Source organism: Dama dama, chromosome X (assembly GCF_033118175.1).
Source record: "Dama dama isolate Ldn47 chromosome X, ASM3311817v1, whole genome shotgun sequence".
Lineage (NCBI taxonomy): Eukaryota > Metazoa > Chordata > Mammalia > Artiodactyla > Cervidae > Dama > Dama dama.
Genome location: NC_083714.1, coordinates 114,530,466 through 114,558,187, shown reverse-complemented (window position 1 = coordinate 114,558,187; position 27,722 = coordinate 114,530,466). Strand labels below are relative to the sequence as shown.

The 27,722-nt window shown below is 40.8% G+C and overlaps 1 protein-coding gene and 1 pseudogene across 2 annotated transcripts; one reads left to right on the top strand and one right to left on the bottom strand.

The window, feature by feature from the left end:
- The window catches only part of LOC133052812 (transcription factor AP-2 gamma-like), a 64,936-nt pseudogene extending 43,063 nt beyond the window's left edge, over positions 1 to 21,873 (bottom strand).
- Positions 21,874 to 22,083: 210 nt separating this feature from the next.
- MID1IP1 (MID1 interacting protein 1) lies at positions 22,084 to 24,493 on the top strand. 2 transcript variants are annotated; one of them, XM_061136348.1, is made up of 2 exons: positions 22,084 to 22,460; positions 22,727 to 24,493. In XM_061136348.1, exon 2 carries the CDS (start codon positions 22,989 to 22,991, stop codon positions 23,535 to 23,537), a length of 549 nt encoding a protein of 182 aa, XP_060992331.1. In that variant the 5' UTR covers positions 22,084 to 22,460; positions 22,727 to 22,988; the 3' UTR covers positions 23,538 to 24,493. The 2 variants fall into 2 exon arrangements, with proteins under 2 accessions (XP_060992331.1, XP_060992330.1); XM_061136347.1 differs by having other exon boundaries at positions 22,091 to 22,460; positions 22,730 to 24,493.
- Positions 24,494 to 27,722: the final 3,229 nt, after the last annotated feature.

The window sequence follows — 27,722 nt, the reverse complement described above, 5'->3', positions numbered from 1 at the left end:
GCAAGAATACCGGAGTGGGTTGCCATTTCCTTCTCCAGAATTTAAGTTTCAGTTAATTTTAATTAGTTTTATATTAATTAATTTAATTTTGGCTAGTGGTTACCCAAATGTTTGGTGTCACTAAACTACTGGGGAAGTCCCAAGATTTTGAACTTTTTGAATTGATAGTATTTGTATGATATTTTGGATTTAGAGTCAATGCTGAAATGTGACAAGACTTTTGGGTGTGTATTTGCACATAAGACTGATGTGATATTTTTAGAAGAGGGTGCAGGCAGAGGATAGATTTTTCTGGGATGAGTGGTGGCCCTGAAAAATTCATGTCTACCCAGAACCTCAGAATGGGACTTTATTGAGAAATATGGTCTTTGCATATATAACTGGTTAGGTTAACATGTGATCATAATGCACTATCACTTCAGTTCAGTTCAGTCGCTCAGTCATGTCCGACTCTTTGCAACCCCATGAATTGCAGCATGCCAGGCCTCCCTGTCCATCACAAACTCCCGGAGTTTACTCAAACTCATGCGCATTGAGTCGGTGATGCCATCCAGCCATCTCATCCTCTGTCGCCCCCTTCTCCTCCTGCTGCCAATCCCTCCCAGCATCAGGGTCTTTTCCAATGAGTCAACTCTTCACATCAGGTGGCCAAAGTATTGGAGTTTCAGCTTCAGCATCAGTCCTTCCAATGAACACCCAGGACTGATCTCCTTTAGGATGGACTGGTTGGATCTCCTTGCAGTCCAAGGGACTCTCAAGAGTCTTCTCCAACACCACAGTTCAAAAGCATCAATTTTTTGGTGCTCAGCTTTCTTCACAGTCCAACTCTCACATCCATACACGACCACTGGAAAAACCATAGCCTTGACCAGACGGACCTTTGTTGGCAAAGTAATGTCTCTGCTTTTTAATATGCTATCTAGGTTGGTCATAACTTTCCTTCCAAGGAGTAAGCGTCTTTTAATTTCATGGCTGCAACCACCATCTGCAGTGATTTTAGAGCCCCCCAAAATAAAGGCCGACACTGCTTCCACTGTCTTCTCATCTATTTCCCATGAGGTGATGGGACCAGATGCCATGATCTTAGTTTTCTGAATGTTAAGCTTTAAGCCAAATTTTTCACTCTCCTCTTTCACTTTCATCAAGAAGCTCTTTAGTTCCTCTTCACTTTCTCGCATAAGGATGGTGTCATCCACATATCTGAGGTTATTGATATTTCTCCCGGCAATCTTGATTCCAGCTTGTGCTTCTTCCAGCCCAGCGTTTCTCATGATGTACTGTGCATACAAGTTAAATAAGTGGGGTGACAATATACAGCCTTGATGTACTCCTTTTCCTATTTGGAACCAGTCTGTTGTTCCATGTCCAGTTCTAACTGTTGCTTCCTGACCTGCATACAGGTTTCTCAAGAGGTGGGTCAGGTGGTCTGGTATTCCCATCTCTTTCAGAATTTTCCACAGTTTATTGTGATCCACACAGTGGAAGGCTTTGGCGTAGTCAATAAAGCAGAAATAGATGTTTTCCTGGAACTCTCTTGCTTTTTCGATGATCCAGCGGATATTGGCATTATAGTGGGCCCTAAATCCAATGACTGGTGTTTTTATAAGAAGGCCATGTGAAGACACACAGGGAGGAAAGCCAGGAGATAATGGAGGCAGAGACTGAAGTCATGTGTTTACATGCTAAGGAAAGCCAAGGATTGCCAGCTACCACTAGAAGCTAGGAGAGAGGCAAGAGATCCTCCCACTCAGAGCCTCCAGAAAAAAACAGCCTTGCTAACACCTTGATTTCAGATGTTTAGAACTGTGAGACAATAAATTCCTGTTGCTTGAAACCATCCCATTTGTGGTACTTTGCTATAGCAGCCCCAGGAAATGAATACAGTGCTCTAGCTGAGCCCCTCCTTCAGGTCTAGTTAACCCAAGTGGGCTTTCTTCCATTAAATAACACTTGTTGGGGCTTCAGTCACATGTCCTTTGCCTGTGACTTCTCATTTATCTCTCTCCTTTTTCAATTTTGTAGAGGTATAATTGAAATGCCCTATTTCACTTCTCTTTTGCACGCACTGAGAATTTGGGGGAAGCTCTGCACAGTGTCAAGAGATGATCCACCTCCCCCACTCAGCCTTCTAATGATTACACTGGCTTAGTGAGCACGGCGGTGTTTCTAGAACCGTTTAGTTCAATAAGTATTTAAACAGTAAAAGCAGCCTCAGACAAAACTTTTGCATGACAAAGGATACCAAAAACTAAGTGAATAAACAAAGAGCCAGAAAAATACTATATGGCATAAGACAATCAAAGGTATAGTTTCTATAATATACAAATCATTCTTATAAATTGATAAGAAAATGAAAAACAACTCAATAGAAAGTTGAGGAAAGGATATAAACAGACTAGTAACAGAAGTGCAAATTCAAATGGTGAAATCATATGAAAAGATGCTCAAATTCATAACCAGTTAGAGAACGGAAAAATGAAGCAGTAGTCATTTTATATACAACAAAGTGGTAAAGATTAATAAAGAGCAATGCCCCCACTTCTTAGGGGTAATGTAGGGAAGAATGACATAAATTGTTGATTAAACTGAAGCACTGCAGCTTTATTTAGAAAGTAACCTGGAAATTTCTATTAAAATTAGCAATACAAATAACCTTTTACCCAGAAGAGACTTTTTTTCTGTATCATTCAAAATGAATAACCAGAAAAAAGGAAACAAATTGAATATCCATTGGGAGAGAAATGGTTAAATAATTATAGTACATCTACAAAGTGGAATAATATGCAGCATTTAAAAATTGAATCAGAGAGACTTCTCTGGCAGTCCAGTAGTTAGGACTCCACACTTCCACTGCAGGGGGCGTGGGTTTGATCTCTGGTTGGGGAACAAAAATCCCACAAACTGCTCATGGGATGCAGCCAAAAAAATTGAGTCAGAGAAAGGAAAATGACTTTGAGGTATTTCCATGAGTATCATTGAGAAAAGAAAGATGCAAACAAGTTAGTGTAAACCTATGTTTGTAAGGGCTTCCCTGGTAGCTCAGCGGTAAAGAATCCACCTGCCAATGCAGGAGACATGGTTTTGACCCTTGGGGCGGGGAAATGGCACCCCATTCCAGTATTCTTGCCTGGAGAATTCAATGGACAGAGGAACCTGGCGGACCACAGTCCATGCAGTTGCAAAGAGTCAGACAAGATTTAGCAACTAAACAACAACATCATTTGTAAAGCAAACACTCACCAGATGAAGGCATGTATGTTTGTTTACCATATCTGTGTATAAGATAGATAGCATCATGGTTCCAATTTTGTGCTCCTTCCTGTATGCATGCCCTTGCCATGTAACTTCACAATTTCTTCCATCAAGAGATGAAACACATATGAATACCTGTGGCTGATTCATGCTTATGTTTGGCAGAAAACAACAAAATTCTGTAAGGTCATTATCCTTCAATTAAAAAATAAATAAGTTAAAAAAAATTTTTTAAACCCCAAAACTTAAAAAAAAAAGAAGAGATGAAACAGATTTCTCTGTCCACTGATTATGACATAAGCCAAAGGGATGTTTGCTGATGTGACACAAGCAGACGCTTGAAAAAGTGCCTGGGTGACTGAACTTGCCTGCCTATATTTCTCCTATCTCTATGGGAAGGATATTCCTGGGTGAGCTCACTGATTCCAGGAGGATGATGAGGGATCCTTGAATCAGAGCAACTCTAGCAAAGATTAAAGCCAGGCAAACCGAACCTAGAGTCCCTAGCTGATCCTGAGATGTATGAGTGAACCTACCCAAGAGGAACCAAATCCCAATCTCATGAGCTATGAAATACAATATTTTGTAGCTGCCATATTGAATTACTGAGTTTTGGGGTCGTTCATTATGCAGATTAGTTGACCAATACTGTGTGTGTGCATTTATCTGTGTATATACATTGTGTTTGCATAGGATTAGATCTCTGTGAATAAAATAAAAGTATTTACAATAGGCTAACCTGATTTATGGATTATCAGTATGATGAAGTTTAATGTCAGAAGAGAGAAAGGGAGAATTAAGCAAAAAGTAAAATATAAAGAAATAAATTCATAAATGAAAGGACTGCTCTAAAACAAAAAATACATGTATATTATCCCATCTACACACACACACACACACACACACACACACATACATACACACACATAGTGAGTTAGATAGTACCCCTCATCAAATATATATCCACTCTGTATCTCAGGATATGGCTTTATTTGGAATCAAGGTCTTTATAATTAAGGTAAGGATCTGTAAGATAATGTCATCCTGGATTAGGATGGACTTTAAATCTAAAGACTGGTGTCTGTAAAAGAGACAGCAAAGGACAATACAGAAAAACAGAGGAAGGCCACATGAAGAAGCAGAGATCAAAGTAATGCACATACGAGCCAAGAATTCCTGGCAGCTGGTAGACACCACAAGAAAATCCTGGAACAGATTCTCCATCAGAATGTCCAGAAGAAAACAACCTTGCTGACACCTTGATTTTGGACTTCTGATCACTAAGACGGTGAAAGAATAGATTTCTGTTTTAAACCACCAAGCCTGTGGTACTTTGTGATGGCAGCCACAGGAAACTAACATATACTCCATCCATGGTGTTCATCATTCAAGATGGTGCTCACCTGCACATATCATAACACTGACCACACACCTTTCTTACAGAGTCATGCTTTATTATAGGCATATATGGTTATCTTCCTTATGGTGACAAATGGATGCTGCATCTGAGGCAGGAAGCTGCTATTCTAATGGTAAGAAGGGAGGAAGGGCAAATAGAAAAAGGTGAAAGGCAGATGTCAGTATGGTCTGTTTTCTTTTACAAAGTTTTACCTGAGAGCCACTGAGAAATTTCATCTTTTGTGTCGTTGGCCAGACCTCACCTCACCTAGCTGCAAGGGGGCATAAAATCATATCCTGGAGATATGTTGAACTTTCAGCCAGAGTGATTTATTGATGTGTTCAATGGGAAGTTAGGAGAGACATAAAGAAGTAAAAAACACACAACTGGAAAAATGCAACTGTTTTTAATTAAGAAGAAATGTATAATTTTAAATAATTTACATGTTTAGCTACAAGGAGGTATCACCTCACATTGGTCAGAATGGTCATCATCAAAAAAAATTTGCAAACAATAAATGCTGGAGAGGGTGTGGAGAAAAGGAAACCCTCCTATACTGTTGGTGGCAATGTAAATTGGTACAGCCACTATGGAGAACAGTATGGTGGCTCCTTAAAAAACTAAAAATAGAACTACCATATGACCCAGCAATCCACTCCTAGGTACATACCCAGAGAAAACCATAATTCAAAAAGATGCATGCACCCAAATTTTCACTGAAGCACTATTTACAATAGCCAAGATATGGAAGCAGCTTAAATGTTCATTGACAGAGGAATAAATAAAGAATATGTGGTACATATATACAATGGAACATTGCTGCTGCTAAGTCGCTTCAGTCGTGTCCAACTCTGTGCGACCCCATAGATGGCAGCCCACCAGGCTCCCCCGTCCCTGGGATTCTCCAGGCAAACACTGGAGTGGGTTGCCATTTCCTTCTCCAATGCATGAAAGTGAAAAGTGAAAGTGAAGTCGCTCAGTTGTGTCTGACTCTCCGCCACCCCATGGACTGCAGCCTACCAGGCTCCTCCGTCCATGGGATTTTCCAGGCAAGAGTACTGGAGTGGGGTGCCACTGCCTTCTCCCAATGGAACATTACTCAGCCATAAAAAAGAACAAATAGTGCCATTTGCAGCAACATGGATGGACCTAGAGACTGTCATAATGAATGAAACAAGTCAAATAGAGAAAGAAAAATATCATATGATATTGCTTATATGTGGAATCTAAAAAAAGAGTAAAAATGAACTTATTAACAAAACAGAAGTAGAGTCACAGATACCAAAAACAAACTTATGGTGACCATGGGGTATGGCAGAGAGGGACAAATTGGGAGACAGGTTGACATCTCCACAATACTATATATAAAACAGGTAACGAATAAGGACCTATCTTATAGTACAGTGTGTAATGGCCTATATGGGAAAAGAATCTAAAAGGAGAGTGGACATGTGTATATGTATAACTGATTGACTTTGCTGTACATCGTTTCAGGTGGTACAACACTGTAAATAAAATATATTCTAAAAAAATGTTTTTTAAAAAGTTACATGTCTTTAAAGAGGAAAAGGAAAGGGGCTCAAGGAAGAGATAGTAAGGGATGATAAGGTCCTGAGTAAGAAATATAATATACTGGCAGGACTCAGGAAATATGAATAATAACAAAAACAATTATAGAAATAACAACTATATTTGTAATGTAAACTATGAACTTTGGTCAATGTATTGTCATTGATTGTAACAAATGTACCACTCTGGTGAAGGATGCTGAGAGTGGAGGAGACAATGGGTGTGTAGAGGCAGGGAATATATGAGAAATCTCTACACTTTCCTTTCAATTTTGCTGTGAACCTAAAACTGCTCTTAAAAAGTCTGTTTTCTAGAATTAATTAATTAATTTTAATTGGAGGCTAATTACAATATTGTTGTGGTTTTTGCCATACATCGACATGAATCAGCCACAGGTGTATATGTGGACACATATATATCCCGAACCCCCCTCCCACCTCCCTCCCCATCCCATCCCTCTGGGTTGTCCCAGAGCACCGGCTTTGAGTGCCCTATTTCGTGCATCGAACTTGGACTGGTCATCTGTTTCACATATGGTAATATACATGTTTCAATGCTATTCTCTCAAATCATCCCACCCTCACCTCCCCCCACAGAGTCCAAAAGTCTATTCTTTACATCTCTGTCTCTTTTGCTGTCTTGCATATAGGGTCATCATTACCATCTTTCTAAATTCCATACGTATGTGTTAATATACTGTATTGGTGTTTTTTTTTTCTGACTGACTTCACCCTGTATAATAGGCTCCAGTTTCATCACCTCATTAGAACTGACGCAAATGTGTTCTTTTTAATTGCTGAGTAATATTCCATTGTGTATATGTACTACAACTTTCTTATCCATTCATCTGTCAATAGCATCCAGGTTACTTCCATGTCCTAGTTATTGTAAACAGTGCTGCAATGAACATTGGGGTACACATGTCTCTTTCAATTCTGGTTTCATCGGTGTGTATGCCCAGCAGTGGGATTGCTGGATTGTATGGTGGTTCTATTTCCAATTTTTTAAGGAATCTCCACACTGTGCTCCATAGCTGTACTAGTTTGCATTCCCACTAACAGTGTAAGAGGGTTCCCTTTTCTCCACACCATCTCTGGTTTGTGGACATTTTGATGGCAGCCATTCTGACCAGCATGAGATGGTACCTCGCTGTGGTTTTGATTTGGATTTCTCATGTACCTCCAACCCAATTTTATCAAATATTGACATATTCACCATGATTTTTAATAATTTTTCTTTAAATGAAGTATTTCAGAATGCAATCACATTTGAAAGACACAATGTAGAATAGATGTTACTGATACCAGAAGAAAGTAATATGGAGATGCCTGAAAACAAACTGTCCAATTTGAATTGAAAAAGGGGAAATAAATGAAACTAAATAGGGGGAAAAAGTGACAGCTATGAAATGGAGACAAAAGAATACTGATAAGCACCAGAAGAAAAGGATAGAAAACCTAGAGGAGAAAAAATATTCAGTGATAAAATTAAAGGAAATTCATTTGAAATTAAAGAAGACATGAATCTGTGGATTGAGTGTATACTAAATTCAAGGGAAAAGGTGATATAGAATAGCAAACAGTGAGACATATACAAGTAAAGTTACTGAACCTCAGTGAATACACAGAATCTTACATGTGTGTTAGTCACTCTGTCATGTCTGACTCTTGCGACCCCATGGACTGTAGCCCACCAGGCTCCTCTGTCCATGGGATTTCCCAGGCAAGGATACTGGAATGGGTTGCCATTTCCTTCTCCGGGGGATGTTCCCGATGCCAGGATCAAACCAGGGTCTCCTGCATTGCCGGTGGATTCTTTACCATTTGAGCCACCAGGGAAGCCCTCGAATCTAATGGGCATCCATGAAAAAAGCTAGAATATAATCAGAGAGACTTCAAACTTCTCCACAGCAATGCTCAGAGTTCTGGGGCAGGGAGTGAGACCCCATAATGTTATAGTCAGTCTGTTGTCCAGATATAAAAAAAGAAAGGTATTTTAAAACATACAAAAACTCAGAGAATATTGCACCCACAAGCTCTTCTTGGGAAAAAAAATCACCTGATGACAAAATCAAGTCAACCAAGAGATGAATTGAAATTAAAAAACCAAGGACTGGGGAAGGTGGTAAAATCCAATTACTACAAAAACAGTTCAATATACAGAGATTTAAATGAAAACAATGGGCAAAAACATCAGGCAAATGGAACCAAAATGAAAAATTGGTCACCAAAATTAATATCCTGTAAGGTTAAATTTTTAAAAACACATTAAAATGACAATGAGAATCAATTTTTAATGATAAAAGGTACGATTCAAATAATGAACTAACATTTATTTGTGCAACAAATAATGTATATTCAACATGCATACATTTAAATCCTGAAGGAATTACAATGAGAAATAAACAAGTCCAAAAATTGGAAACTTTGACTTACTCTGCAGTACAACAGATTGAGTATACCAACTCCCCACGTACCACTATCATCAAAATCTAAGTAAGATTTTCCTAAGGATTTAAATAACATAATTAAGATAATTGATTAAATAGATACATATTGAACTTTATACCCTGATAAGAGGTAGTACTTCCTTTTTTTTTCATGTATCCATAGAACTATAAGACTTTGTCTTTCATTGTAAGATTTCATCAACAATAAGATACACCAATGATTCAGTAATAGCTGTAGGGAAAAAACCTAATAGCTGTCAGATTTCTTTTTGTAGAGATTTTGAGGCATGTTACAATTTTAGAGTGATTTAAACAAAATATATTCATTAAATTTAAGATGTCATCAGACTGTAAAATCTAATACTATTTTATGTCTCACTAAGAAAGTAAAAACACTACCAATAGGTAACTGCAAGCTACCATTCATTGTTGGTAAGATGTCACATTTCATAAATATTAAAATGTCTTAGAATCAATAAAAAGAGCAGTAAAATTAAAGTTTATATTAGAATTGAAGGAATAAGGCATAAGCAAAGAAAACTTCAATAAGTCCTCCCAAGTACACTAATGGAGATTATATTTGTTGACTCCAAATAATGAAACTTAAGTTAATAACAAGTATAGAAACTAAAATAACTTAATTATATAGAACTTAGGGCTTTCCCTGTGGGTCAGCTGGTAAAGAATCTGCCTGCAATGCTGGAGACCTGGGTTCGATCCCTGGGTTGGGAAGATCCCCTGGAGAAGGGAAAGGCTACCCACTCCAGTATTCTGGCCTGGAGAATTCCGTGAACTGTATAGTCCACGGGGTTGCAAAGAGTCAGACATGACGGAGCAAATTTCACTTTTAAAAAAATCTCAAGTAACTTTTGGGCCAAAGAAGATATCAAAGCCACAAACAGAGTCTATCTAAAGAAGGGCTTCCCTGGTGGCTCAGACGGTAAAGTGTCTGCCTACAATGCGGGAGACCTGGGTTCGATCCCTGGGTCAGGAAGATCCCCTGGAGAAGGAAACGGCAACCCACTCTAGTATTCTTGCCTGGAGAATCCCATGGACAGAGGAGCCTGGTGGGCTACAGTCCATGGGGTCGCAAAGAGTCAGACACGACTGAGCAACTTCACTATACTATACTCACTATAAAGTAGGAATCAAAGAAAAATCCATACACTTAAACAGTTTCATTACTAGATAGGAAAGATGAAAACAAATGAATTAAATAGCAAACAATGTTTTTAAAAACAGGAAAACAACTGATAAAAGCAGGAAAATACATTCATAAGATAAAAAATATAGTGAATTATAAAAAATGACAGAATTCACAAATCAATCAAATGCAGTTGTTTCTTCAGAAAGGGGACAAAAACCTAAAATGCCCTAAATGAGAAAATGAGGAAGAATATGAGAATGAATTAAAAAATCTATGAATGAGATTAGGTTTATTATCATAAAAGCAGAGGATTTTGAAAGAACTAGAAGAAAATACTTGGCACAACTCTGCTGATAACATGGCTAATTCTCTAGGAAGATAAAAAGTATTGAAAATGACTTAGGAAAAGATGAAAAAACCCCAAATAGACTCATAACCAAAGTTGTTGTATCAGTAAGGGCCCATTTGAGAAAACAGAAACTGCCCTAAGTATTTTAATAGAGAGGTTTTAATATCGGGATTTAATTATATAGGTGGTGGAGGGCTGAAAGGACAAAAAGGCAAAACTGAGGCAAGGCACAGAAAAGAACTGTAAGAAGCCGCTGCCACTCATAGGGTGTTACAGTATTGCTTCTGTTTTATGCTTCACTTTTTTTTGGCCCCAAGGCATATAGGATCTTTGATCTCTGACCAGGAATCAAATTTGCACCCCCTCCATTGGAAGGCAAAGTCTTAACCACTGGACCGCCCCGGAAATTCCTAGAGACACATATTTTTGAGTCAAACACATATGGACGATATTTGACACCATGAATGGATGATACTGCCCAGGGCTAAAGAACAAGGGGAAAAGAGGGTCTAAGAGGGAATCTTTATGAACTCCAACACTTGAAGACTGGGAAGAGAAGGATAAACTAGCAATGGAGGCTAAGCAAGAGAGAAAGGAGAAAAACTTGGAAGGTGAGGAAAGAGCACATCCCAACGAGGATGTCATTGGTCGGCAGTGTCAAGTATTGACAACATCAAGTAGCAGGAGAACTGAAAACTTGATCTGCACTATGGACAGTGACTAGTAGCGTCAGAGAAAACAATATCTGTAGAGTGACAGCACTAGAAGCCAGAGTGGAGTGGGTTGAGGAGTGAAGACGGGGTGACAGAGATGCTTAGACAACTCTGGGGAAGGCAGCTTGTGCAGGGGACAAAAGAGATGGTGTGGCTGGTGAAGGGGTCAGGGATATTTGCTGTTGGTGGTGGATGTTTTTTTTGTCATCAGAACCTTTTGGATCCACTGCACTCTTATGAAAATAAAAATCTGGGACAGCACTTACTGTGATTCAACACTGATATGTGACCACCTATGCAGAGTCCCTGTTTGATGTATAATAGGTATCTTGAAATTAACATGTTTAAAATTGGATTCTTGATCTTCTCACTCAAACATGCTCTGCCAGCAGCCTTTCCCATTTCAGTGTTAGCTCTTTTTGGTTGCCTAGATCAAAAACCTGTCTTCCTTGATTATCTTCTTTTTCTCTGACACCTAAATGCAATCCATCAGCAGATTTTACTGGCTCAACTTTTTAAACGTACCTAGAACACAACCGCTTATCACCACTGCCATCTTTGTCTAAGCCACTTTCATCTCTCTCCTGGATGATTTCAATGGTCTTCTGACTGCTCATCTAGCTTCCACTCTTGCTCCTCTGGAGATTATTCTCAACCTGGAGAATAACAGAAGGTTCTTTTTATATGTAAATCAAATCATGTCATGCTTTTGCTCAAAACATTCCAATGACACTTCTTCCTCCAGTAAGAGTGAGTCTTTAAAATAGCTTACAAATCCCTCTGTGATCTGACCCCATCGCCTTTTGAATTTCATCACCCAATACTCTCCCCTTTACTCTATCTGCTACTGCCACACCAGCCTCTTTGTCATTCCTTGACTATTTCAAGCACATCTTTGCCTCAAGACCTTTGCACTGGCTGTTTCCCCTGTCTGACCTGCTTTCCCCCCAGCTATTCACATGGCTAACTTCCTCTCCTTCTTTCATTTATGACTTCTCTCTAAATTACTGCTTCTTCAAATGTTTCCTTTCTTGGCTAAATAAGTTTGAGAGATTTAAATCACGAGTGTTGTCAATATTCACATTATGTACAATTAGGGATTTGTGAATTGTTTTAAGAATGTGTGCTGAGAGAGCATAGTGAGAGAGCTGAAAAGAGAGAGAGGGGAGAGAAGGAAAGAGGGAGGAGAAAAGAAAAAAAGGCATCATGTAACTCCCAAATTTGCAAATGGAAGAGGTCTAAGACTTCCCAAAATGCTTCACATTACAAAAGATAGATGAGCTACACGAAAGTACAGGTATTTACTGTCATTCACAGTCCTCATATACAGCCTCATGATATAGACTAATACAATATACTGTAAAAAAAAAAAATATATATATATATATATATCATAGCCAGGTGACATATCTATTACCTACCATATGCTTGATATTCTATAAGGTGCATACTTCACCTTTAATCTTTTCATTAACTCTTGGTGAGGAAACTGAGACTTATGGAGGGTATGTGTCTTCTCTGAGCCCACAAGCTAGGAAGTGGCAGAGAAGTGATTTACACCTGGGGGTTGTGGGGTGGGAGATAGGGACAGGTCTGACTCCAGAAGCTTTGCTCTTTTCATTACACTATGTGATCTGATACCCCCACTCTCTCAAGTAAATACAATGTTTGTTAGAAAAACTTGTTTCTACCTAATTCTGGTATTATATCACAAATTTACATGGACATTTCTATGGCCTTAATAAGAATGCAGTCATAATTTTGGAAATAATCACTTTGCAATGTGCGGTGGGTTTAATTTTTTGTTTGGTTAATTTATTATACCATCTTATATAGTATCTTGTGGGTGAACTTGACCTCCATGCACATCTTGTTTTGTTGAATGGATTACAGGATTCCAAAATAGTGCAAGACTTGGGAGTATATCATACTCTTATTAAGCATTCCTCCCATTTTAATTTCTGTCCGTTTGGTGGGGAGAGAGAGAAGAGGAGGGAGGAGGATGAGCAGGAGGGGGAGGAGGAGGGGAAACAAGGTGGGCAGACTCTGGAAGACAGGTCAAGGGTTTTGTTCTAGAAGGGCAAATTAATATCTTATGCTTGAATCAATTACACAGTAGCATGGTAAACAGTATACAGTTGACCCTTTAACAATGTGTGTTTGAACTGCCAGGGTCCACTTATATGTGGATTGTTTTCAATAGTAAATACATAATGTGCTGTTGGTTGAATCTGAAGATACAAAACCTCAGATACTAAGGGTCCACTATGGGACTCAAGCATCCAAGGATTTTGGTGTCTGCAGGGGCTCTTGGAAGCAGACCCCACAGATAACGAGTGATGACTGTATATACTATAGATAAATAACATATTCTTCTGGCCAGGTTCAGGATGTAGATGAGTGGGTAGGAGACTCTTAGAACTCCACTAACACGAACTTTTCTATTTTTAGGGATAAAAAAGTGCAGACTTCACAAACAGAATAGTAGATATCAGATTTCCAGATATTTCAAATCATCTTAACAGGTGAACAATAGAATAGTGTAACAGAGGCAGATACCTATTCATAAATGTGCTGTACAAATGTAGTTTTAGAAACAGTATTTAGGGGGTTTATAGAAAAATACTGTTTTAATGGAATTGCCTCAGAGAATATCATCTCTCTAAGACCAAGGCTTGGAAGCTCCCAACACTGGATTTCTTAAATTGCAAATTGACAGGAGCAGACAGCAAGAACAGTAGTTTTTACCCAAAGTTCAGAGGGCTTACTGCTTTTTTATTTCCACTTAATATTTAGGTTCACAAATGTTTTTACCAAAACAATACTGAGAGCATTTAATTCCAAACCAGATCCCTATATCAGACTGTTGTCTCTCTCACACACACTCTCACTCTTAGAGATTTTTATATTAATATAATTTCAAAAAATATATTCAAGTATAACATATATGAAGAAAAAAGTTTGAATGTGTCAGTTTAATAAATTTCTGCAAATTGAACACACCTCTATTACTAGCAGCTAGCACTCAGATGAAGCAATAGAACGTTATTGTGCATGCTACTTTAAATGAAATGTGAAAATTAATTTTACTTGAATTTTGAGTAGTGAGATGACACTGAAATACCGAACTTTAGAAGAGATTCTTGCTACAGAATATATTGGTTCCTAAAAGATTCCTATAGGCTTCCCAGGTGGCTCAATGGTAAAGAATCGGTCTGCCAATGCAAGAGATGTGGGTTTGATGCCTGGGTGGGGAGGATCCCACGGAGAAGGAAATGGCAACCCACACCAGTATTTTTGCATGGGAAAAATCTCATGGACAGAGGAACCTGGCGGGGCTACAGTCCATGGGGTCATAAAAGAGTCAGATGCAACTTAGCGATTAAGCAACAGCAAAAAGATTCCTATAAGTCAAGAAAAAATATCTTGAAAATTACTAAGAGGTTGGTGTCTTCATCTTTTAAATGGCACAATTTGGTTTTAGATTCATTGATAGACCTGTTTTTATGATGAAAGCTCTGCCACCCTTTATTCTCTCATCTACCAATTTTGTTGCTAACATTATTTTTACACTGTCAGTGTTTAAAAATATTTATTCTGTTCTGAAATCATAGTACCCTCACTGGTTAATCTTATTTCTATATTTCAGTGGATTCAAGTTCACCATGAATCTCTTCATCAGAGTTTTCTATTCCTGAGTTATTTCTTTTGATTCCTTTTTTTGTTGGCAGAATTTTATCACTGAGTATTCTTTTTCAAGAAAAGCTCTGAGTTCACATTTGAGAATGTCTGAGTATTGTTTTCACTTGAGTAATATCATATTCTTGAGTTACATTTCTTACTTATAGTTCCACTGTTTCCTGTCATTGAATGTTTCTGTAAATCTGGTTTGATTCTATCCTCTCCTGTAACCACCATCTTTTTGACAACTTCTATTCCTGCTTGGATACTTGCTTGAAGACTTTTTTCTTCTTCCTTGAAGTTGAAAAATATAACTAGCTTGTTTTTCAATGTCAGCTTTTCTGAATAATTTTACCTGGTATACAGTGTGCTTATTAAATCTGCAGAGGAACATGTTTGTAAAGTTTTCTATACCATGTCTGTATTATTTTTTCTAATTTTGATTGCTGAAATCTCTACCTCAGTGATGTCAATTAGGTTTATATCATGTTGCTTTTGTTTCTATATCCAACATTTCCTCTCTGTTTTCTTTATTAATTCTCTGTGATTATCTAAACCCTCTCTCTATGCCAGTAATTTAACTTTATGTCATGACTACTTTGTTTATAGTTTATTTATTAACTTTCTACTAGTTTGTTTGCCTTTGAGGGGAGGTGTATAAATTTTGTTCCTTTGCTCTGCCATTTCCTTTTAAAAATCTTCCTAATGGTTTACTGTTTTTCGTATTCTTACTAAGGTCTTCTAGAGCTGGAAGGGTCTATGTGTTGTACTTACTTCCAGACTTATATCTTCTGCATACTATCTTTTTTTGTTTGTTTGTTTATTTGTTTTAGTTTGCCATACTACTCTTTTCTTCCAGCTCATAATTATGAGACTAGCCTAAATACTCTACCTGGACCTAATATGATGTAGATGGATTCCCCTCATCTCTAGTACATCTTGTCTTGGTCCAATTTCCTTTATTGTTAGGGTTAAAAGAGGAAATTATGGCATAGAACTACCAAAGTTTTGTATCAGATAGTATTGCATTAATGACATTGTAGCTTCAATTAAATGGGTTGTATCTATAAGCTTGTATAAAAATGTTATATAAAAACAATAAAGTATAACATATATATACACATATATATGACTCAGGTTAGGACTTGAACATACGAAATATTGATAATTATGTCTTCTCTCTCAATGTTACTTTAGTGCTATAAATTGTAAACTTTGAATTTAATTTAAGAATTCAAACTAAGCAAATTGACACAAACAGAAGAGAGGAAAGGAAGACCACTTCCATTGTCCCTTCTATGCTGATGGTGTAAGAAAGTCTTAGAATTCTAAGATATCTAGGGATAATCAGATGGAGAAAAGCCTATATGGTAGGTAAGCAAACCTATAAATTGATAAAAAAAATATACGGTGAATTATAAAAAATTATAGAATTCACACATCAATCAATTTTCTTATTTACCACATGCAAATTAAGTGCCTCATTTTCCATGTGGTTTAAAATTCCCAAAGATGCAGAAATACTAAGAGCAATAAAAGGTAGTCTTTAGTAGTCTCAGTTTTTCCTTTGCTCTACTTCTCCTGGATTCAAGTCTAAAAAGGCTTCTTAAAAATAAGATTGGGACAAAGTGCTAACCATAATATATTCGGGCATGCCAGAACCTGCAAGCTCAAGGTTGGAGGCCAGCAGACTCACTACTGCCATGTTCCCAGGTTTTAGCATCTTCTTATCTTTTCCCAACTAAATCTTTATGAGGGTGTTTCCTATGATGAAAATTACACTGAGATTAATACCACCCACTTATAAATTTAACTCAGAATATTATGATGCCATTTCTGCATTTTTGTATCATGTGACAGTGGTTCCTCCACGGCAGATGACAAAAATACCCAGCTTCCTAATTCCATAAAAGAAAAACTGGCCATAAATTTGGAACTCTAGCAAGGCACTTAGCAGGGCCTCTCATAATATTCTGTGGTCAAGAAGAAAAATAGAGGCTAGATGATTGTACAATTAACATGATTCATAGCTGGTTGAACAACATATGCCAAAATGTGCTAATTAATTAATTATTTAAAGATGCTAATTAATGGGTTGATATCAAGCTTAAGAAACTTTCCAAGTGTTCCAAAGTACTTTGCCCTTTGCCCAGCCAGTGTTCCCTGTAAATTATCAACAACTTGGATCAATATAAAGTATAGTTACCAAACATATGGGTAAGATCCAAACACATTAGAACATTCTCTAACACCATATACAAAAATAAAATCAAAACGGATTAAAGACCTAATGTAAGACCACATATTACAAAACTCTTAGATGAAAACATAGGCAGAACACTCTTTGACACAGATCGTAGCAAGATCTTTTTGGATTTGTATCCTAGAGTAATGGAAATAAAAACAATGGGACCTAATTAAACTTAAAAGCTTTTGCACAGCAAAGGAAATCATAAAATGAAAAGACAACCTATAGAATGACAGATAACATTTGTAAATGATGAAACCAACAGGGGATTAATTTCCAAAATATATAAATAGCTCATATAGCTCAACATCAAAAAATGGGTAGAAGATCTAAATAGACATTTCTCCAAAGGAGACATATAGATGGCTGATAGGCACATGAAAAGATGCTCAATATCACTAATTATTAGAGAAATCAAAACTACAATGAAGTATCATCTCACACTTATCAGAATGACCATCATCAAAAAGTCTACAAGTAATAAATTCTGGAGAGTGTGGGGAGAAAGGAACCCTCCTACACTGTTAGTGGGAATGTAAACTGGTACAGCCACTATTAAGTATAGTATGGAGGTTTCTCAGAAAAACTAAAAATAGAGCTGCCATATGATCTAGCAATACCCTTCCTGGGCATATATCTGGAAAAACCATAATTTGAAAAGATACATGCACCCCAATATTCATTGCAGCACTATTTACAAATAGCCAAGGCATGGAAAAAACCTAAACATCCAAAAAAGATGCAGTATGTGTGTGTGTGTGTGTGTGTAAAAGCCATAAAAAAGAATGAAATAATGCCATTTGCAGCAACATGGATGGATCCAGAGATTATTATACTAAAGGCCACCTCATGCGAAGAGCTGACTCATTGGAAAAGACCCTAATGCTGGGAAGGATTGGGGGCAGGGGGAGAAGGGGACGACAGAGGATGAGATGGCTGGATGGCATCACCGACTTGATGGACATGGATTTGGGTAGACTCTGGGAGTTGGTGGTGGACAGGGAGGCCTGGTGTGCTGCGATTCATGGGGTCGCAAAGAGTCGGACATGACTGAGCGACTGAACTGAACTGAAAGTTAGCCAGAGAAAGACAAATATCTTATGATATCACTTATATGTGGAATCTAAAAAACAAATGATACAAATGAACTTATTAACAAAACAGAAATAGACCCACAGACATAGAAAACAATGTTACCAAAAGGGAAAGGACGAAGGAGGGATAAATTAGGAAGTTGGGATTAACAGATACACAATACTGTATATAAAACAGATAATCAATGAGGGCCTACTGTAGAAAACAGGGAACTATACTCAGTATTTTGTAACAACCTAGAAGGGAAAAGAATCTGAAAAAGAACTGAATCACTTTGCTGTCCACCTGAAACTAACATGTTTTAAATCAACTATACTTCAATTAAAAAAAATAAAATGGGATACACAGAATTTTGTTAATCAGCTACATATGGATGTAGCAGCTAAAAGAAGTCTATTTAAATGGTAGGTGGCATTGTAAAGAAATAGATGTTTGTTGGGTAGTGGAAGAAACATTGGTTCTGGCACCAGCAAACTAGGTCAAATCCCAGTTCTGCTACTTTGGCCACTCAAATTCTGTGATCCTTACTTTTTCTCAGAGTTGTTGTGATGTTTAAATGTGTTAACATGTCTAAGTTCCAAGTACTTGTGGGCAATAAATATGATCTAGAAAAGCTACCATTTAAAGTTAAATGCGTGGCCATGCCATTCCATTTTTCCCTAAAAAAGATGGTGCTTGAATTAATTCCAGGTGCCACACTTACAAGCAAAGTGGAGCTACTTCCAAAGATGGTGGCCAGGATGGATGAGCAACTCCAGAGAGACCATGAAGAACTGCTGCAGGAACTTGGAATAGCTGGCTTGAAGAATAGTGAATTGGAGACCCTATCTACCTTCAAATACCTGACAGTCCTCCGTGGCTTCCTGGAGGGCTGCTCCAAGACAGGAGAACTAACCTAGAAGATGGAAATTACAAGAATGTGGGCCAGGGTGACCACTTGGTGGGGATGTTGTGAGCAATTTCAGCACAAGTGAATGGTTGGACTACATGGCCTTAAACAAGACAGTCTGATTATCATCTTTCTAGGACACTTAGCATAAAGTGGTTCCTTCTACATTCTGCCTCATAGTAACCTGGAGTCTCCACTTTCTTGTGTTGAGCTGGTTTCTAGCTTTACAAGGATACCACCTTCACATCAACTCTAGGCCAAATCTCTTCTTTCTCCAATCTGTCTTCTTTGACCAGTTTACTGTTGTTGACCAGTTTATTGCATTTGTTTATAAATTTCTGGTTACTTGAAATGCCATCTTTCCCCAAACTATTCAAAGGACACAGAAAGGGGCATTTGTGAACATTTATTGGGAGATAGACCAGCAAAATGTGACTTTCTGGTTGCTGAAGAAGGTAAACGTGGGAATTAAGAACCTGTATTGAGCTCCAGAGTTGGAGCTGTGGATCAAGAAGTCGGGTGGGCGCCAGATTCCAGACGAAGCTTTTACAGAAAATTTAGCGTATTTGGGAGGAAGCAGAGACCAGAGGCCTTGAGCCTGCCAGCCTGCAAAAAGTACTCAAAAGTTGTCTGCTCACTAGATGACTTCTGTTTTCCAGAGGCAAAATAAGGCCTGGGCAGGTTGTTCAGTATCTCCAGCCTGTTCCAGATTGCAACTGGTAAACTGCCTGAGGCAACGGAGAGGCTGTTCGCCTCTGGCCTGGCCAGGCCCATCCGCTCCCCTCCCAGGTGACCGCAAGGAACCATTTTAATGTTTTTTTTTTTCGGCCTCTGTGCAGGGGAAAATTGGCGGCGCTCCGGTTGCCAGGGACGCCGCCGCCGCCAGTTCGGCGCGGCTGGGGTGAAAGAGGATGCTGGAGGGAGGGGGTCGTCTCTCCTGACTGGCTAGGGCACGAAGGGTTATTTGCATAATACTTCCTGACAGCACCTGATTGGCTGAAGCCGGAGGGGCGGTGGTGGGGTGATTCCAAGGGCCGGGAGCTCTGGATCCCGACCTTTCTGTTCCGGAGTTACCCCTGTGGGCGTGAGTTCTTGTTCTGTCCCTGGGGGCACTGAGAAGGCCCGGTTTGGGAAGTTTTGCAGGCCGGTGCAAGAGCCATCTTTCTCTTACAGTGTTTAAGAAATGTGAAAGAAAAGGAGTCAAGAAACTGGGGGGATGGAGTGTGACCTCAACCCCAGAAGAAGGAAGGAAACAGCTCAGAGTGGCGAGTGGAGACCGAAAAGAAGGCTTTAGGGGCTTTCTCTCAAGCTGGGAGGGGTTTTGCTGGGATTCCTTTGCTAGATCACTTGAATTTCCGTTTTCTGAGAGTTATTATCACACTTTGCTGAAACTGGGAAGAAAAGAGGCAGGATTCCAGCATTTAGTAACTCAAATCTGAATACTAAATTTTCATCCAGAGGCATATGTACTTAAAATATCAAGCCGGTCTGTCTTAGGGGACAAAATGCGTTTTAATTTGTAGATAATCAGTTATTGAAAACTGGATGTGTGTCTTTTTGTTTTTTGAGATTTCTTGTTGCAATGTTTTTTGTCTGTCATTGTGCATAAGGGCTTAAATTCAAGCTGGAGTATTTTGTACTCGCCAGTTGCCTAAGCATTGGGGGCAGTGTGGAAGGGTCTGAATCATCATGAACCATTTTCACATGTTTAAGGTTTCTGACCCTTCATGTAAAAACCTTTAGACTATGAAAAGATCCTATACTAAGTACAATTTCACCTTTATACTTTACAGTTTACATAATAATTTTTATATCTATTATCTTATTCACCATTAACCAGAATTTGGCACAGTCCATGGGAGAAGCTCCATTTTATTGAGGAGGAAATTGGGGCTGGAAGAGTTTGTATGTTTCCACATGTGTAAACAGAGGATGAGATTATTTTAATGCTTGAAATTTACATAATGCTTCTTTGGTCTACCTTTTTCTTTCCACTGATTCTCCCAAAGACCCTGATAGGTTGAGCTGGTAACATGATCCCAGTTTTACAGATAAAAAACTAGGGCTATGGTCTGGCAGAACTAATAAGCCCTGGGAGGGGGGCTCCCAGGGCTGGGCTCTGTCTCCTCTGTCCCACCCTTGTAGCACCAAGTCAGATTTTCATTCAAAAGACAATTAGGAAGATGGTTTGCCATGGGAAAAAATTAAATATAGATTATTAAAGTGAAAGGGGAAAAAATAAACTTATTTTGTGCTTCTCCCTTTTGGCACTTTTGTCCTGTGAAAAGACAGTACTAAAAGCACCCTTAAAAGGTTTTAGAGAAAAGAGATTAAAAATTAGAAACTTGAGTCTTCTTGGATTATCTGTAGGACTGTTGGAGAACACTGTTGGATGAAGGACATGGCATGGCAATTGAGATGGGAAAAACAAAACTGAAAACGGGCTGTGGTTTAGAGTCTCAAACTGAAATTTAAGGTGCAAGACTGAAAAGTTAAATCCAGCAATTTGGTACATAGTTTTAGGCCCTATTGAATGACCTTGCGTTTTAAGAACTATTTTTGGAAAGGAACATTTCAAACTCCCTTCCTAAAAAAAAATACTGGACACCTCCCCCACTTTTCTGTTAAATGATGAAAGACACCCGGCACAACCCTACCTACTGTCACTCTCTCCTGGCCTTTTGGCAGTCAAAAGGCCACGGATCTCTGAGTAGCGGGATTTGGGCAAAAGTCAGGAATTTGGCTACTTCCCATCGCCACATCTGATCTCCTGGAAGGCTGTGCAGATACAAGGATGGGTCACTCTTCATCCCTTGGCAACGGATGTTACTGGAAATATTGCAAAAGACCCAGCCAGGAGGTAGGCAAAAGCCTCTGAGGCTCATCTCCCCGCCCCCGCAGTAGGCCAAGGCCAGGGCCATGGCGGGAGCACCAAGCGTCCACGTGCTGCCGGCATGCCCCGTCACTCTTCTTTCACCCTTCTTACGTAAGAGTCTCGGGATGGAGTTGCTGCTACTGCGGGTCCCTTTTCCCGACGGCTATTAATAAACCGGATTGGTAGTTTCCGGGCCACTGCCAGCATAGATGCGGGGTTGGGGGGGGCCTCACTTTACGACCAGGGCACCAGCAATTCGGTCTTCCCACCCCGGGAACTTGAGCAAGACCCACCCATCCCCCGCACTCCTGCCCGCCCACTGGCCGGAGGGGACGCCGGCCCCTCCTTTACCCACACAGCGCCTGACCTCCCCCCCACACACTGGCCTGCTCTGCACTCGGCGCTGGCGGGTGCGGCTGGCTGCTCCATCTCTCCTCTGCCCTGCCCTGCCACGGCGCCCTCCCTCCGCCCGGGTATCAGGCGAGAGGCGGGGCTGGCCCAGCACGCCCCGCCCCCGCTGTAGAAAGGGCCCAGAGAGTGTTACTCCCGGTCATCCTCAGCTTGGGCCTTTTATCTCGGCGCTGCCGGGGAGGCGGGAGGAGGAGACACAAGGGGTGGCCCTGAGCGTCGGCGACACCTTTCCAGGGCTCTATAAATTGAGCACCTGGGATGGGTAGGGGGCCCACGCCACCACCACCGCCCACACTGACCGCCGCAGCAGCCGCAGGCAGCAGCCGCCGGGAGCGGGAACGCTGAGCTACCCAGCAGCAGGGGATCTCGAGGCGCCGGAGGAAGTGCGTGTCCCCTCCCCATTTCTGCCCGGTCTTCGGGGGTTCTTGGACTCCGGCTTTGGAGGGAGACGGGAGTGGGGAGCCCACCTTTCTCTCGGAGGCACTGGGCGCGCTAGGAGGTGGGACCGCCTGATTGCTGGGAGCCACCCGGGCGCCGTCCCAGAGAAGCAGTAACCGGGGGGATGGGGGGGAGGGGCGGTGCGGGCAGGCGGGGGTACCGGGCACCCTAGCTGGGTGAATAATCTTCTCTTTCGTCCCTGTCTTCCAAGCAGGCAAGGGCTCGACCCAGGGACCACGAGCTGATATCGCGAGCTTCCGGACGCCAAAGCCAGAAGTCGCGCATCCCGCAGGGCCGGGCTGCGATCGAGACGAGTTGGAGAAGGCGGAGGAGGAGCCGGGAATCCCGCCGCACCGGCAGTAGCCAGGCTCCCGGCGCGGGCCTCACAGAGCGCGTGAAGGCGGGCAGCCCCTCGCCCTAGCCGGCCATCCCGTGCCCCTGCGTCCCTGTGCTTCGGCGCCCACGCGGCCACCATGATGCAAATTTGCGACACCTACAACCAGAAGCACTCGCTCTTTAACGCCATGAATCGCTTCATCGGCGCGGTGAACAACATGGACCAGACGGTGATGGTGCCCAGTCTGCTGCGCGACGTGCCGCTGGCCGAGCCGGAGCTGGACAACGACGTCGGCGTGGAGGTACGCGGCAGCGGCGGCTGCCTGGAGGAGCGCACGCCCCCGGCCCCCAGCCCGGGCAGCGCCAATGGCAGCTTTTTCGCGCCCTCCCGGGACATGTACAGCCACTACGTGCTGCTCAAGTCCATCCGCAACGACATCGAGTGGGGAGTCCTACACCAGCCGCCGGCGGCGGGGAGCGAGGAGGGGAGCGCCTGGAAGTCCAAGGACATCCTGGTGGACCTGAGCAACCTGGAGGGCGCGGACGCCGGCGAGGAGGACCTGGAGCAGCAGTTCCACTACCACCTGCGAGGGCTGCACACTGTGCTGTCCAAACTCACGCGCAAAGCCAACATCCTCACTAACAGATACAAGCAGGAGATCGGCTTCAGCAATTGGGGGCACTGAGGCGGGGCCCGCGGCTGTCCCGCACCCTTCCTGGTCCCATCTCTCACCCTCTCTCTTTCCTTAAAGCTATTTTCTTTCTGGCTCTAGGGCGCGATGGGCGGACTGCAAAGTTGGGGGGCTGCGTACATGCTGGGGGCGCAGCAGGGCAGCATGGAGGAAGGGGCTTCTTTGGCGAGAGCAGAGAGGAAAGTGGTGGCCAAAGAGGTGGGATAGTGCTCAAGGACTTCCTTCTCTCCCCTGGCGGGGTCGGGCGGAGGTGGGGGAATGAGGGGACTGTGTTCTACTTTGGTGGGAATGGGCCTGAGTTGACGCCCTGCATTCAGTCTGTGCCTTTCCTGGAGTTTCTTTTCTTTCCGGAGGAGAAGGGCCGAGAATAGGCCATTCCGGGGCGCGGCGCTGGGTTGCCACACTTGGGAGTGCTGCCCGGAGCTGGGCGCTGGGGAAGGCGGGGCGGTTGCGCAGCCTCCCGCCGCCCTGCCGTTGGGCTGGTGGAGGCAGCAGTGTTGCTAAGGTTGCATCAGTTTTCCTGTAACAGTGGCCCCGTCCTAAGTATTTCGAATCTCCTCCTTGCTCTGAAACTTCGGCGATTCCATTGTGATAGGCGCACAAACAGCACTGTGTCGGTAACCGGTACTAGTTTATTAATGATTTTCTGTTACACTGTATAGTTGTCCTGTGGCACCTCTATCCCATCCTTTTCACACCACCCCCACCCCAGTATGTGTAAGCTGGCACGGTGCCAGCTTGTAGGAAACTTGCCACTTGGTGAAAATAATAACATTGTTATGAGAAAGTGGACTTACCCAAGATGGAACCAACTGACATTCTATCCATGTTGTACATAGAATGATGAAGGGTTCCACTGTTGTTATATGTCTTAAATTTATTTAAAACTTTTTTAATCCAGATGTAGACTATATTCTAAAAAATAAAAAAAAGCAAATGTGTTAACGAAACTTGACAAAAGTTTGTTGCTTTCTAATCTGCCAATGAATGGCTTAGTCATTAAATAAAAATAAACTTTTTTTTTTTTTAGCAAAAGCTAATTTTATTTTTCTCTGGTATTTCAAAGTGGTAGATAATCACCTTTGTAAGTATTCAGCTTTGTTTGGGAGGAAGCTACCAACAAGATTTACTTCCAAGCTTTTTCTTTCTAATTCAATACCAAGGTAAGTCTCAACAAAAAGTTCATAAATACTCAGAGTATTTATGGGAAGGTACATATATTAGAGTTTTCAACCAACTTGACTAGCTTATCAGAGTGCTTAGTTAACATTTTGAATTTTTCAAGAGGCTTAAGCACACATTATGCATTTTGAGGCCTAGCCACTTATCTTAAAGGCAGAAATTTCACTTGGCTACTGAGAGGTAAAAATTGGAAGAAAAACACTAGCTAATACTAGTGCACACACCTTTCAGGTCTTGTATTTACCAGTCTTCTATGTTAATCTTAGGAGAGACTTAAATGTTTTATAACACTCGGTGTGGCCTCTTGGACTATTCCCAGTGAAGTGCTAAGCTTTGTGAAGCAGTGTCCAGCAACGCTTCCAGTTTTCCAGGGAGTCAGTCTGTGGCTGTGGACAGCAGATCTGAGCAAGACTGCAGCAGGGCCCTTCCGAACACTTAGATGCCATTATGCTGCTCTTCTGGGATGGTGGAATAGGCGAAACAATGCTCTGTGTTTTATATTTCATGATTTGTTTAGGCGGGCTTAAGTATTAGATCAACTTCAGTTTTCGATCTTGGGAGTCATGAGACATTCTCTCAGCTCACAGAGCTTGAATTTAAAATACATGTAACTTTGAAGTTAAAAAAAAAGCAAGTTTTTTCGTGCTGTGGGTAGCTCAAGCCTATTATCAGTTTTTAGCAGCCGTGAAAAAATGGGGAAGTGTCAAGGCTGGTTCCTGTGTTGCCAGAGAAAGTTAATGGTTAATACATAAAGATAAGCTAGGCAGCACCAGAAGGAAGGTATATGGCCTCTTAACCTTGTATCCCCTTGAAAATATCAAAGTGCAAGCAAAAAATACAAAAAAAGGAAACTACGAAAGCCAAGTGGTAGAAATACCAAGACTTGGAGCCAGGAATTTGTGTGTTCAAGTCCTCTTGTTATCATATTTAACTCTCCAAGCTTGTTGCCACATTTGAAATTAGACATAATAATAATACAAGATTTATTTCATGGAGTTGTAGCGAGAATGAAAGGAGATTGTATATGGAATGTGTGCTGCTTGGAAGTTTCTTTAGGCACTACAGAAGGGCACTACAGGTTCTTTCCAGCTCTCTGAATGCTGCTTCACATCTTTATCTCCCTCCTTGCCCTTCTCAAGGAATATATGAACCTTAGAACAATATGTTCACTTTAAGGAAAAGCATAATTTCCATTACATACATGAAACCACAGGTAAACTCTTTCTTTTCTCAAAGTCTCAGGGAAGAGACTGAATTAAAATCAAATTGTCATGGTTTAGGCAAGGGATAGCATGAACTTTATGAGATGTTAAAATGTTTTCAGAACATTCTTGTATTCAGAATACAGAAAGGCAGATGTTGATAGGAAAACTAAACTATAAATCAAGCTCTTAACTTTATTTTTGAAAATATTCGTGGAGAGTATTCTTTATATATAAATAGTGATTCTGACCTAGGAGTAGTGATGATCACTGTTAAAAGAGGATTGGATTTTTTTCATGAACCAGTACAGTTTCCCAGGCCCAGTAAGTGTTATTCCATTGATATAACTATTCAAGTTTGGTTTATGCAACAATGCAAGATCAAATCCCTTTGACCAGATTTACCTGTTAAATTTTCTCAAGCCATTTAAATTTTTGTTTAACTTCTAAGGTCAAGTGATAAGTGAATATATTTTTAGGTCTTTCCTGAGGAAGCTCAAAGTACTTTATAGATTTTAAAAGTTGCAAACACTGCATGGCCCCTCCTTCAAAGAGCTCTCAGAGATCAAGGTTGTCTACTAGTACCCATCTCGGGTGGCAATTTGGGACTAAAGGGAAGGCAGGGGGCAAATGAACTGGGCAAAAAGGAACAGCTTAGGTGGGAATTGATTACCCTCCAGATATTTACATTTAATAAGCATTTTCTACATCCAAACCTCACACCAAAGCCTTTGAGAAGGCCTGTTTTTGCCTCTCAAAACACCTTTCTGCTTTGCTCACACAGGGCTTTTGGGGTTTTACATTTACACAGTGTTCCTTAGTGGTCTGGTCTGATTTAATCTTTCTCTGAACCTGAACCCACTGTTAGCATGTCACAGCTACAGGGATTATCCTTCTTTGGACCAACTTGAAAACTAGTCTACTTTAACAATTGTTTTAAAAAATGAAAGTCATTTGCATATGCCTCCTCATTTTTAGCTGCTGAACAAAAATCTTTTGGGAGATGGCAGTTCCTCTTCTTCCCCCCTCACCCCACTCCTTCTCTTATTCTGTGAGTCTCAGATGTTTGCAAATTTTACACAGTCCTAATGGACTGAGAGCTCAAATTTTATATACCTTCTCCCCCCCAGAGGTAATTATCTTTCTATGGGACATCAAGTACATTTATACCAATCCTTGTGAGATATATTTTGAAGAATTCTGAACAAAATGACAGAAAGCATGTTTTGTTTAAAATTCTAAAGGTAATTTTCACCCCAACAAATAAAAAATTCTGGATCAGAAACATATGAAAATTATAAACATGTGGATCATTGGTCTCTTAAAATGAGTATTAATCTTCTTTTTGTAGTTTCTGATCAAGGCTAAGTTGCTTTAATTAGCAAGAATAATTTCAACTTAAAATTATTTAAAAAAATTTTTTTTGTTTCAAGGCCATGTTCAATTTTTTTAATCAATAAGGAATTTTAGAGGTGTTCTTGAGTTACTCTAAACATTAGGCCTCCAGTTAGTTCATCTAAAACTTTGTAGAACTTTCTGATAAGTGGTGGAAATAATGATAGTGTATGACCAATAAGGGCTTCCCTGGTGGCTCAGTGGTAAAGAATCCACCTGCCAATGCAGGAGACGTGGGTTCGATCCCTGGGTCTGATCCCTGGGTTGGGAAGATTCCCTGGAGAAGGAAATGGCAACCCACTCCAGCGTTCTTGCCTAGAAAATCCCATGGATTTTCCTCTTGGGCTACAGTCCATGGGGTCACAAAAGAGTTGGACACAACTTAGTGACTAAACAACAA